Source organism: Strigops habroptila, chromosome 6 (genome assembly GCF_004027225.2).
Source record: "Strigops habroptila isolate Jane chromosome 6, bStrHab1.2.pri, whole genome shotgun sequence".
In the NCBI taxonomy this organism is placed as follows: Eukaryota; Metazoa; Chordata; class Aves; order Psittaciformes; family Psittacidae; genus Strigops; species Strigops habroptila.
Genome location: NC_044282.2, coordinates 40,520,352 through 40,535,007, shown reverse-complemented (window position 1 = coordinate 40,535,007; position 14,656 = coordinate 40,520,352). Strand labels below are relative to the sequence as shown.

Genomic DNA, 14,656 nt, shown 5'->3' with positions numbered 1-14,656 from the left:
ACAAACCCTGCTGCAGCTACTTAGTTTGTCTCATTAAATAGAACAGCCTTAAAAGTAGATATTGATTACCCCCACTATGACTACCCAGGCATTCAAATTGAACTGAGGCCTTTTTTACTATAGCTGAATGCTACAGCTGCAAAACATTTAGGAAGACTATGAAACTAGCCCTCCTTTTCCTTTGCTTTTATCAAAAGTATCTGATGTTCTAACATAGCATTTGATGTTGAATGTTTTTTCACCAGACATTTTTGGTTTTGCTTCAGTAAGTCAACCCCTCAAGAAAAGGACATTTTCACTCCAAATTTTAGATTGACTTCTGAGCCAAAGGTATTTATTTTTCTGATGCTGCTTCGAACAGTAGGTGACCAAATGATCACAGGCTTCAGAATTCATAATTGAACACTAGCAATATCTGCATCGTTACACAGAAAAGTATTTCCTTCTCTGCTTCCTACTTGATCTAAAAAGGTGACTGCTCAATATAAAACAGTAAATTCTTGCTGTGGAGATTTGCTCAGCTTCTGTATTCAGAGACACACAGAGATGTACTGTACTCCTGCTAGTCCTGCAGAGACCATATAGCCACATAATAAAGGAAATTATTCTTTCCTGCCAGACTATCAACAGAATAGTTAACTAAGCTCTGAATGTTCAGTGTTGCTACCTTGACCTGTACTAAGTTGCACTTCTAAGAAAACCTGGCCTTGAAATATCGGCACCACGGAAGTCAATAGATGCTTTAACACAGCACAGTTGTGGGACTGGCAATTACGAGACAAAGAAAAGCATAACTCCAAGTGACCTTGCATGCTCCCAAACACTTTTTACTTTTTAACAGAACCACTTTTTTTTTTTTTTTTTCTTTTCAGGAGTCACAGGGGTAATAAAACTAATACAGTAAAAGATAAAAAATGAACTTCAAAATGCTCATTGTACAGCAGCTTCCTAGAATAAATCTGTACTTCTTTACACTTCATACGGAATTACACTTTCACAGCAGGTTCAGGGGAAAGGAAAACGGGTTGACTCATTGTGGGGGAGGGCTCTCCAGACAAAAGAATCCAACCAAACATAAAGAACTTTGTCAAAATAGTAGATTCTAATAAGATTCCTGCAGAAGTAAAAGTTATATTTTCATTTTACATCACCATTAGAGTGCCTGTATTAAAAATACCTACAGCATAGTAATATAAATGCTCGAAATAAACAGGAAACTAAATTAAAACATAAGACTATTGTGTCAATTACATCTAATTTAAAATATTTATTATGAGATGAAAACTGAGTCTTTCAAAATTCTGTACATATTTATATTTTATTTATAATTTTTCATCTTAATCCTAAATAGAGCTTATTAGGATCATCCATGTCTTTATTTACTTGTTTGTAATTCTTAAAAAGATGAGTAACAACAACAACAGTTTTAAACATTAATATTGGAATGCATGTAATACGAAAGCAAACTAAATTTTCCATAAAATTCTTGAGCGCCCTTTGTAAGAAAATAGAGTATGTTAATATTAAAAAATAAAGAGGATTTACTTTCTGACCTTCATCAAAGCGTTCATCAGACTGTTAACTCATCAATACATAATTTTTTTAAAGACTAGAATATTCTTAGCAATACCTACTTCCAGTTAAAAGCAATTCTTTGCAAGCACATGTGCTGAATTTACTATTATTCTATAGTATTTAAAGTTTTGAGAGAGTAATAATACAAATGTGCTTTTGCTTGAATTAAAATGATTATGTGACGTAATTTATTGATGTTTATAACACCAAACAACTGTATTTTAGCATCAAGCTGCTCACAAAACATATTAAAAGCTGATATACAGCAGAATTTGTCATTAAACTTCTTAGGTTATTCTGCTCATACCACCAGTGATTTACCAAGAGAACTGTCGTGCTTTCTTGTAGCTCTGGGATTATAATGGTGGTGCAATTTGTTGAGGTGAAATAATTTGAAGGCAAGGGAAGAACAACAAGGAATAAATATATGCACATACAAATAGGAAAAGAACGTGTTATCTGTTCTGGTTTTATTTATTTCCAAGTAGTGAAACTAATTCTTACTTTTTTTGTTACCTAAATTTGAGAACTAAGTTGAAATAAATTGAACACCCTCCTCCCCACAATTAAACCTCACATTTTTAAAATGTTGTTCTGAATTGCCAGGTTGATTTGTAATATATTGCTAATTTGGGAATGCTGTTTTTTCAGCAATTTCAAATGTCATTTAATTTAAAATTTCAGTTGAATGGATATTATTTATATCAGGTTCATGCTGAGTAGACTTTGGTAGTCAGGGAATAACAAACAAAACAAAACCAAAAGAACAATATAAAGTCTCTGTTTCCTTTTGCATATGCAGGAAAAACCTGAGAAAGTTTCAAAAGAGAAGCAGTCTTACTTTTGTATTCCAGGTGAAAACCAGCTGCTGCCACACTAATGTCAGAGTGAAAATGCAGGTAAAGTTGATTGGAGGTGCTATTTAACAATGCTGGCACAGTTGTACCTGGAGAAAGAAAATTTATGAATTAAACTGTAGCATACTGATATATCAGTGTTTTATACTGAAAAGACATAACCAAGACTGAATCAGACAGGCCCATTTTCTTCTCATTATGTGCATGGAAATCTCAAACATTCTGCCTTCTTTTCTCCTGAAGCTGCAAGAAAATTCTGATTACCAGTCATGATACTAAGAGGCTATGTAAATAGAATCAAACAAGATCCCATTATGTTCAGATGAAACTTTATTGACTTGGATAGCGAAAAGATGCATAAACAGGTAAGTAAAGCATTGATTATGGAACAAGTTCAACTGCATTTGACTTTTTTCCACATGTGTAAAAAACCTGCAGTACAGATCAGTCCAGAATTTTTATCTGTGTCTGCTCCACTCCTTCTTCCCACAATAATATTTCAACCACTTATCCTAATTCTGAGGGTATGACAGGAAAGAAGCAGGTGCAACACATTTAAAAAAAAAAACCCAAAAAACCACACTAGCTTTATTTGATTCAAATAACTATAATAAAAATTTGTGCCACTGACTTCTGTCACTATAATAAAAAACTATAATAAAATTGTGTGCCACACAACAAGCTTATCACTAACCCTGGACGCATTCTTTGCCGCTAGAATAGCTAAGTCTGACACAACATTTTCTGTTACCACACAACTACGACAAAGCATCCTGCAGTCTAAAGCTGCAACTTCTACTGAGGCTAAAAATGACATCATTTTCTATGATTACTCTCAAAGACAGTATCAAGTAGCTAATGAACTTCAACAGTGACTGCATAAGAAATATTTTCATTTCCTGTGGGGCATTTGCTGTTTCTATAGTAACTGTGAGCAGCCTAGGTATGAGCTTGAAACTTGGACATAAAAAGAAATGCTAGAAAGAATTATTCTCCTAAGCCTACAGTCTAAACTAGGAAATAGTAAATACTTTTAAATCTGAAACTGTATTAAGCAAAATCTTGATATAAATGGTAAGGAGGTAAAAAATGACAAATTGGCCTTTAAGGAAGATTTTACTGCCTGATAAGGAAGCTCCAAGGATGGAAATTCACAGACAGTCGTACAGAGCATTCACATCACACAATACTCATCATAGGATAAAGAAAATAGTGAAACATCTTCCTGGAGGGAGGACTTTTCACAGTATCCATACAGAATTTGAAATACATTTAAGGATGTTTAAGGTGTCTGTTCTGTAAGAGTGAGGATGTTGTCTCACAATAATACTTTTCATTGAACAAAACTGCTCTTCTGGCAGTTCTGTTCCTTTGTAGGATCTACTAACATTTAACATCAGTCTTTTACCTCATTAGAGGGTGATATTCAATAAGATGAGAAATTACATCCTATTGTACTGTGAGAAATTAATGAGGATAAGAGCTTTTAATTCTCATAATTGCCACATTTGATGGCATAGTTTAGGCCAGCAAGCTGTCACAAATGGGGTCCCCCAGGGATTGATACAGGTCCCCCCAGTGCTTCAACATCTTTGTAAACGGTCTGGATGGTGGGACTGAAAGCACCCTCACGAAGTTTGCTGATGACACTGAGTGGTGAGGTTGACATGTCAGCTATTTTACAGACAGACCTGGAGAGGCTGAAAGATAGGGTTAGCTAGAAGGCTATGAAGTTTAACAAAGACAAGTGAAAAGTCCTGCACCTGGGTTGGAATATCCAAAGAGCCCTGTACAGGCTAGGATCTATGTGGGTGTACAGCAGTCTTGCAGAAAAAGACCTGGGAATCTCAGTGGACAACAAGCTGAGTATGAGTCAGCAGTGCACTGCTGCAGCAGTGAAGGCAAACAGGTTCCTGGGCTGTATCCAGAGGGGCATTACTACCAGAAGTAGATACATGATCATCCCACTCAGTGCTTGCCAGGCTGCACCTGGAGTACTGTCGCCAGTTCTGGTCCCCACAACTCAAGAAAGACATGGACAGACAGAGAGGGTCCAAAGCAGGGCCATGAAGATGATCAGAAGGCTGGAGGACCTGTCCTATTTGGACAGGCTGAAGGAGTTACATCTCTTCTCCCTGGAGGAGAGAAGGCTGAGAGGAGGACCTCATCATAGTATTCCAGTACTTCAAGGGCAACTACAAAGAGCACATGGAGAAGACAAGGGGTAACAGGTCCAAGATCTACTGGGAGAGGTTTCATCGCAACCTTAGAAAGATTTTTTTTTTACAGTGAGAGCAATCAGTCACTGAAACAATCTCCCCACAGAGGCAGTAAGTTGGTATCACTGGAGATTTTCAAGATGCAACTGGACAGAGTGCTGGACAACCTCATCTAGGCTCCACTTCTCACAAGAATTATAGAATAGTTTGGGTTGGAACGGACCTTCAAAGGTCACCTAGTCCAACGTTCCTTCCAATGAGCAGGGACATCTTCAATGAGATCAGGTTGCCCAGAACCACATCCAGCCTCGCCTTAGATGTCTCTAGGGGTGGTGCATCTACCACCTTTCTGAGCAACCTGTGCCAGTATTTTACCACCCTCATTGTAAGGAATTTTTTTCCTCACATCTCACCTGAATCTCTCCCTTTTAGTTTAAAACCATTACACCTCCTCCTGTTGCAACAGGCTCTGCTAAAAAGTCTTTCCCCATCTTTCTTACAGGTGCCTTTTAAGAACCGAAAAGCTGCAAAAAGTTGGACGAAATAATCTTTCAAGGTCCCTTCCAACCTGGCCTGTCCTATGACTCTGTGACTTACCTGAAATTTTCTTGATCATTTGCCAACATCTGCTTCTTCTGGGATTGGGTATATGAAACACGGAAGAAAAGTTTTAGTTTGCTCACCAGATGTAGTGGCTACACTGTCCTAGTTGTTTTGGATTTCCTTTACTGTCAACAGAGAGAAACAGTACTTAAAGGGCAGGTGCAGATTTTATGACTAATAGCTTAGGTGTAGGTATCTCCATGGTAGACATCTAACACTCATATAGATGGATACCATATTAGGATACCAGAGTCTGATTGATTTCTTAACCTTTTGATTGAGATAATCAATCTGTAATCTGGAAAAGAGGGAACTCTCCTAGAAAGCAGAAAAGTACATGTTTGCCTCCCTAAAGGCTTACAAGGGAATGAGGACAAGTTTTCTACTTCATATTTAATTATGATAGTATTGTAGAAAATTAGGTTCTCTATCCCTTTCAAGCATTAGCAATGACAACCAAGAGCAACGTATCTTATTCCAGAGCTGAACACTACACTGCATGTATGAAAAGGAAATTTCTAGGAGATTAATGGTCATTTTAGGCCTTTCTTGGGTTAGCACACACGTAGAGCATGGATAACATTCTTACCTGATTTCTTTCTAAATTTAAATGCCATCATAAAAGTAGATTCTCTAGATGTCAATTTCAATGACTACTGTATTTATATACTCTTTCTGTATATGTCTCTACTCACATATATGCATATTTAAGTACACACACATATGTAAAATAATGTCAGGTATTATCTGCATTCCCAATTTTAAATGGAGCTGTAGGTATAAATAGTCCCTTTCAGTTTGAATATACCACAGTCAAATGAAGCACCAGGTCCAAACTAGAAATTTTAAAATACTGCTTTTTTTTTGTTTGTTTCCACTTTTCTGTTCATTTCTGTGTATTAAGAAAAATTATGTCTGACCTAAGTTCAAACTTAATCTTCTCAGGAAAAAACAACATGTTTGTCAAGAATATCCTTGCACTCAGCTACTATTTCTATAACCTCTATTAAGGAGTCCAGGGAGGACTGCACTTTGGCATACTGATGACAGCCTTTCTGTCCTTTCATCCAAGGAATTTTCACTCTCTACATTATTCCATTCTGTGTCACAATTGGCAGCACAGCATATTTACAAATACGGGATGCCTGACAGTTATCCAAGTTTTACAAGTCTTTTTGCATTTTTGGCTTAATGGATAGGCTTCATGTAAGAACTGCCATTACTGAGCTATAAGAACAAAGTCTCTCTAAATTCACTTGACAATTTTGTTGTCTTATAATGAATTCAGGCTTTAGAAGAAAAAAAATATTCTTGGAAGGAAGATGCCTATACTGGATTGAAGAAGAGAAAAATAAGAGATTACAGCTGTTAAGGACAAGCATGGAAGATCAGACATGTGGTAAACTTAACAGGCATATAACCTGATTATCATTTAACGAAAACTGTTTTTGTCTTTAACATCATATTTTTGAATAAATTTGCTTCCTTCTGGAAAGCCGAACAGCTACCAAAAACCAGGGAACTTAAGTCACTTTTCCAAATGAAAAATGAAGTACAGTACCTCTGCAGAAGAAAAATAAATTCTAGTTTTCTAGTTATGGCTTTTTTTTTCTTTTTTTTTCTTCTGAATATAGTAAGTTTGTAAAAACTGTGACCTTCTCAACTGAGAGAATTAAGAGTTGATGTTGATCTGTGCAAATAGCCCTTAACTTTATGAAAATATTCCAGGTATAATATTATTATGTAAACTTGGAAACATGTCTACTCATTGTAAAATGATCAGTAATAATATGAAAAGAATTAATTCTCATTAATGATCCTGTTTCATTCAAGCATTTGGTAAGGCAACTTCACATCATTCATTAATCAAAAATTTGCTATACCTAATATATATTCTGTAAATGGTACAGCAACTGTTGTAAAAGACTGAGGAATTATTTTGATAGTTGTCTTTCAAAGACAATGTTATTTTCATTTCCTCATGAGCCACAAGCACTACTTTGATGAACCAGTAATATTGAAAGCAAAAATAATTTATAGATTTCCAAATACTGTGAATGTCTCTTGACACTGTCTCTTGCCATCTGGAAAACTGTGTCTTGAAAAGAATCGGTTTGCCCAACAAGAGGCTTCACTTGTCAATATCAGGCACAGGAAAATAACTGGTTCACTTTTCCATCGCATGCCACAAGAGCACACTTGGAGGAAATCCCTCTTGGCATTCAACACATCAGTTCTATCTACAGCAGCTTCTTTCCAAGATGGTTGTACAAAAATCCATGTATTCCACCACCAGGAAGACAACACCACATGGTATTTTTATGTCTGTGAACATATGGTCTCAGGATTTTATTTTTTTTAAGCTTTATTTATGAAGCCCCTATTATTTTCCCCTAAAATAGCATCTTCACATCACAAGGATTACTATAGCACAAAAAGAAGAAAAATGCCTTGATATTTCTGCCATTCACTGATAAAAGATGACCCACAGGATTAATCCAAAAAGGACAAGCCCAGACTGCTCTACCAGACAGTCCTTACTGTCCTGCCCAGCTCCCTGGGGCTTGCTCCCACCCTGCTGATGGTCCAGCACCTCATTTTAGCCCCTGAGGCCATCAGCCCCTACTCCAGCAACACTGCAGCGGGGCCAGTCTCCAGATCCCCACAGCCTGCCCTGCCTGGCCATGGGGCCTGCCTACACAGACTCACCCATGGACCCAGCCTCTGCCTCTTCCAGTCCCCAGAGAGATGTCAAATCCCAGGACTGGGACTACCCCGGTGCTCCCCAGCTGCCCTGCTCTGGCTGAGGTGGTGGGATGGGCCCTGGCTGCCAGGGCCTGCCCTGCTATCACAGGGACCCCCAGTTGCTCCTGGCACCCCAAACCCAGGGAGCTGCTGGCCCCCGCTGTGCCCTGATGCAGGGAAATGGTATAGTTATCTCTCTTTGTAAAGTCTTCCTTAAGAAACAGACTCCAGTGAATTCACCTTCCCAAATCAACTCTGTGACACGATGTAGCAGCACAAACTTATTAAAGTTATTAGTAATTAGTTTTACATCTGTGATTCTTGAATGCATATTTAGAAGACATGAATTCACAGAAAGTGAATCAGAAGACAACTGTATTATGTAAGATACAGTAAGACAGAAATAATACTTTCTAAATTTTACCACTTATGAAATTATGCCTGGAATTCAGTTTCAATGTCACATTACTGGTTCAGTTTTGAGAACAACAGATTTCACATCATATTTAAATATTCTTCATTAGGTCATTCCTATACACAAAATATTCTTCATTTTAAGTCTGACATTCATTACACAAAACAGATAAATCCACAGTAAAGCTGTACTACTCTATCTTCAATGAAATATACTAACACAAAAACCTGTCTTTTTCAGTTTCCTTTGAAATCAATAAGGCTTTTAAAATAAAGCAAAATGACACTTTCAGTATAGAATAAGAAAGTGTTCTGAGTCTTGAGTATTGCTAAATGGAATATCGTTAAATGGATTATTTCATTAGTTCTTTATCCAACGGGTCCAATATATTTGGCATGTATTTCACTTGTAAAAGCTGATTACATTTCATAGTTTCTTTCTTCCTTATTGCCAAGCATAGTTACTAGCATTTAATATAATTAAGCTGCCCACTAGGGTTAACCCACAGCACATTTTAATATAGCCTTTTGTATGGGGTCTAGCTGGGATAGAGTTCATTTTCTTCATAGTAGCTGGTATGGGACTGTATTTTGGATCTGTAACCAAACCACTGTTGATAACACAGGGATGTTTCAGTTATTGCTGAGCAGTCAAGGCCTTACACAGCATCAAGACCTTCTCTGTTTCTCACCCCATCCCACCAGCAAGCGGGCTGGGGGTGGGCAAGAAGTTGGGACGAGACACAGTTGGACAGCTGACCCCAAATGATCCAAGGGTCATTCCATACTATATGATGTTGAGCTCAGCAATAAAAGCTGGGGGACATAAGAGAAAGGTGGGATGTTGGTATTATGGTATTTCCCTTCCCAAGCAACCATTACACAGGATGGAGCCCTGCTTTCCTGGAGATGGCTGAACACCTGCCTGCCTGCCCATGGGAAGTGGTGAATTAATTCCTTGTTTTGCTCTGCTTGTGTGAGCAGCTTTTGCTTTACTTACTATGTCTCAACCCACAAGATGTCTCACTTTTACCCTTCCAATTCTCTCCCACATTCCACTGTGTAGGAATGAGCAAGCAGCCAAGCGGGGCTCAGCTGCTTACTAGGGTTAACCCACAACACATTATTTAGTTCAATATCCAAATAAATAATATCAGGTTATTTTTTTCAGTTGGTCATTCATTTCCTTACAGAATCAAATATACATCTGCATTTTAAAAAGTCTGTGAAGTCACCAGAGAGACAAAATGCCACAAAACACTTTAGCTATACCATAATCAGATCAGGCTGTGACACAGTTCATGACTCTGGGATATTATCCATAACTTAATCTTATATGAAATATCTCTTTCTCTTGCTTTGGTTTATATAACATGCTCTTTCTATAAAAAATGTTTTATAAAGAGGAATAAAACTATATATCCCTGATATATATGTGAAACAACAAATTACATGGTTTGTTATCTCCCATTTGTAGTAATTAATTTTGTTCTCTGACGTCTGGTGAGTTTGGATGAATACTGAATGCTTCATCTCTTTCCTGAGAAAGGGAGGCTAGCAAAGATAAACTAAGTCAAATGTATCAAAGGACATCCTTGCATGTCACTACCAATTCATGTCACTGTATCCTCTCTATGGGAGGGGTAGGTAAGATAAAAGAAAGAAATTTTTTGAAAGGGTCATCACCTCAATCCCACTAATCAAAGCTGGATGTTTTAGTATCAGATTTTCTTCTGAAAATTTCTTTTTGAATTTAAATATTGACACATTTACAGCACCTGAAAATCCCTCACCAATGAGAACGTTTCATAATGATACCACAAACGATGCAGTACAAATGTATTCCTTGTCTATATGTGTGAGCAAAGACATGTTCTCTCAAATTGCTATATATAGAACTGTACCTTTAAATCACAGCATATACTCACCTGAAAAGCTCCCAAGACGCGGTGCTGTCATATCTCCACCATCGTATATTTCAAGAGAATCCCAATTATGTTCAGTGGCAAAGCTGATGACCTGGATCTGTAAAACACCACCACAGAACTTTTTAACCAACTAGTTCTAGGAAAAAAAAAAAGAGAACATGCCCCAAAGAAAATATAAATAAGCAGATCCAAACAAGAACACCTAAGTGAAGAAATGTAATTAGAACATTAACATTCACTTTTTAAGTCATCTTAACTATTAGAAAATATGATACCAGGTAAGTAAAAAGAATTTTTCACATATGTTCCATAAATATAAATAATTATTCAAAGTGTAAATGAGCAGATAATCAAGAGAGTTGCAGACCTCTTAAGTGCCTCAGCAATATCCTAGCAGATAGAAAGGGTTGGCATTTGCATACCAGATTGAAGGATCAGGACCTGCTTTCAATATTCTACACAGAAGAGAAAGCTGCTTGTTAACCGCCTCTCATTCACACTCCCATGTAAAAATAAAGTAACATAGAATAAAGCTATCCAAAGAACAATATTGAGAAAAAAAAAGCGCAAATATTTCAACTACTCCCAAAAATTATCTTACTGATTTCTGATGCTTCTAGAGAAACAAACTATTACTTTTTAAACCGAACCACAAAGTATTTAATATTCCATGCTTGACAGAATAGAGACTTGCCTGAATACCTGATCCCTCAGTCACTATGATTTTCCACACACAATTCAAGCTGTTACCATAAGGTTCAGGGTAACCTGGTGAAAGAATAGTACCTCTCCGCTCAGTAAAATTCCCACTGCATGGCACTGAAAGAAAGTATTATCATGCATTATTACAAAACCTAAACCACTTCAGAGAACAGAAACGTAGTAATTTTATTAAGCTAACTATAATCTCTTGTAGCATAAACAAACAGACATGAAGCAATGATGTGAACTTAGAAAGCAGTTATCTAAAATATATTAACGATACCAACCATAAAATACAACCTTCATGAATAAACAATTCAGAAGTGAACTTCATTTTGAGGGCGTGCAGTCTAGCAGCACAGCTTAATCATATCTTACCTGAGAGCAACAAAAAACTGTAAAGACATAACATTACACACAGTCATGATTGACAGAAATCATGTGAACTTTCCCACAGCTTAAGTTCCAATATTGGATCTAGCTGGTAAAGCAGTGTGCCATATTAAATATTCTTACTATACATGCAGTTGCTTCCTTAAGGTTCAAGAAAACAGAACTAAACTAAACAAGAAACAGAATACACAGAAAATAGGACACCTACCTTTCTTTTTAGAACACTCTAATTATAAAGTCCTATGACTTTTGGATAAATCCAAGGAGGGAGACAAGAAAACATCGCAACATTTACAAAAAAAAAATAAAAATTTGAAGTGCTAAACATTATCTCCCTGCAGGTCTATCAACAGATTGAAGAATCTTAGCTATATTTAACAATGTACACTTTGCTTCTACTTGAAAAGGAAACCATCATCCTATGTGTGATAGAAATATGCAAGTACTGTGTAACAAAACAGGTAAAGACATTTCTGGACAACTAAAATCTGTCCTGTATTTCAAGCTGTAGATGAGTCAGGAAAACAGTGAATGTTCAAGAAAATGTGCATCACACTTGTTCATATAATCTAAGTCATTATACAAAACACTATACTGCCTACCAGCCAGCTGGTACCCAATTACTTTTTTATACGGAAAACTGCTCTTTTAAATTGGGCATGACTGACATTAATCGAAGGAGAGTGAATATATGTGTTAAATACTATTTTCTGAAACAGTTCCTGAATTCTGATTCAGAGACGTGTGACAGGACAGATGACTTAAATGTAATTGCTTACCTACACAGCTTGGTACTGTGTCATTCCACTGAGCTAAGGCATTAGGTACAGACTGACATCGGATGGCTTTTGAGCCTTGTAGCAGATAGCCAGGACTACACTCAAATCGAACAACAGAACCTGCTGAAAACTCAGAGCCGATTCTCCTTCCATACCTAGGCTCTGGAACTGAGCTACACTGGGTATCACTTGTGCGTGGAACAGCTGCAGAAAAAGAGGGGGGGGGGGTGTGAGGGGGGAGAAAGAAAAAGATGCCATGAATCCAAAGGACAGTTATCTAGCAAATGAACAGACCACTAAGAATGCTTTTTGTTTCTTGTAGGACAGAGCTTAATTGATTTTCTTCCTTTTACTTGCTCTGCTCCTGTATTTTCAAAGCATGGCCTCATGATTTCACAGCTGTTAGCTGGACTGCGGTCTTGGGCTGCGACCATGTACAGTCATGTGAGTGTCACGGCAGTTTGGAGGGCAACTGACTTTGGAAGCACATCCTTAGGCACGAGAGGATCAGTGGGCATTTCAGCTGCCTTCTTTAATGACAGGATAATAGTATCCTACCACCTACAACCTATTTTACTTATTAAATATGAAAGTTTTGGCTTCTCCTTGGAAGTTTCTTATTAGAAGCCAAGAAAAATATTATAATATAGATAACCATATAAATCCAAAGTAATGTTATACAAATACTTGATTTATCATGTTGGAGAACACAAAGTGGTGTACCCTCGAGGTTATTTTGGAGTTTACAGTTGACAACAATTATTTTTACCAATAACTTCTGAGAATTCATAAACTGGATGTGATACAAGAACAGTTAAAAGACTGCAAGCAACGTTTAAAGAGCAAAATAATAAAATTCATTATAAGCCCATGGGTTTATTTTCCCTTCGGCTTTGTTATTTGTAACCACTTCTTTATAACAAGCATTTTTTTTTTGTACTTACTGACTTTTGGTATTATGCATGTTGTTTGTGTATAAAACTTGTTATTTCTACATTTCATTTTGCAGTCACCTAGTAAATGCCAACTTTAAAAAAAAAATTATTTATAGAAAAGATGATAGAAGTTTAATTTGTGTGCAATATCATCTATGTTTTACATTACAATAAAATAAATTTACATTAAAAAAAATTAAATATAAGCAATTTTTCATGTGTAAGTGGCATGTTCAAAAGCTTAGTTTGTTCAGGTTGTTTTTTTGAAGAATTAGTTTCAGGGGGACCACTGTATGTAGATATGAACAAGTAACATCATGAAAATTGCCTGCCATTTGGTTCCTAATTAACAAAGACAGAATGGCACAGGAACTAAAAAAAAGGGGGGGAGGTGTTTAGACTTTATTCCTGGCAGATTTTCAAACATAACGTTTCTGGCTTGTTAACCTGTTTTAAGACTAGTGTAAAGAGAATCATGGTTATATTTAATTTTATTTTACAGCCTTACGTACAATACATACACCTGTTACATGGTTGAATACATAGTATAAACAAACCACTTCCCTTTGTTCAAATAAATGGGACTTTGTGATTAAGTTTTCAACAGAACCTCAGGATCAGCCAGCTGCTCTGTGAAACTTGTTCATGCTTACATTTCTAATCACGGCAGGGAATTGTTCTGCACTTATGGAAGAATAATGAAGAAACCATAGTTCAACGATTTCACACAGTCACAGTTCTTCATGATTGCAACCTGCAGACTGGATGCAGTCTGCCAGGTCAATTCAACTGACCCATCCTGCTCTTTTCTGGTTCTCTTTTATTGGGACCAATGGCCTTTTCTCTACCAAATGGCTTACCAGGCAAGCACTGTTTTATTAAAAACTTTTTTTTTTTTAAACGTATAATAACTTTACAACTGATTAGATGATGATGGCAGCACACACATCCAGTCACATGACTGTCATATGACTACAAGTATAGCTTCTGCCACGTGATTAGGCATTAATCCATCTCTTGGTCAGGACTACTTGCTCAAATGGCAGTTTCGGTCATGAGAGAAACCATTTGCAATCACGTGGTAGCAACAGGTTCAATAGATTGTTGTGGACAAACCAGTTTTGTCTTAGGGAATTTCTACTTAATTATGCTTAATTTATTACCAATTAACACAAACCCTGATCACCTATTCAGGAGTTAAGAACAAAGAGGACACAAACACTCACTGAAGTAAACAGCTTTTCTTCCATCTGCCCAGGCTCAGCTTCGGTCACACACCAATCCTCCCCTTCCTTCTCTCAACTTTGTTGTGTCCATCTTATTTCCACCACTGAGGTGAGAAGCAGCAGAGGAGGTTGGGGTCGTGCTCTGTTTTTGGGTTTTGTGGTGTTTTTTTGTTTGTTTGTTTTTCTCTGCTGTACTTAGCATTGTACTTATTTTCTCTCCTGACTTTTACTTCTTCAAGTTTTGACATCACTCTGTTTCTTAGTGTTCCTGCTCCCGCAT

General features: G+C 37.0%; 1 protein-coding gene across 4 annotated transcripts in view; it reads right to left on the bottom strand.

Moving 5' to 3' along the window:
• Positions 1–14,656, bottom strand: part of CSMD1 (CUB and Sushi multiple domains 1) — a 1,137,242-nt gene that overhangs the window by 154,878 nt on the left and 967,708 nt on the right. For 3 of the 4 annotated variants that reach the window (XM_030490097.1, XM_030490096.1, XM_030490095.1), the window contains 4 exons: positions 12,216–12,419; positions 11,036–11,160; positions 10,342–10,438; positions 2,417–2,521 (listed from right to left, as the gene is read on the bottom strand). In XM_030490097.1, the coding sequence (XP_030345957.1) occupies positions 2,417–2,521; positions 10,342–10,438; positions 11,036–11,160; positions 12,216–12,419 (531 nt within the window). The remainder of the gene's footprint in view (positions 1–2,416; positions 2,522–10,341; positions 10,439–11,035; positions 11,161–12,215; positions 12,420–14,656) is intronic. The other variant, XM_030490098.1, reaches the window with a different exon arrangement.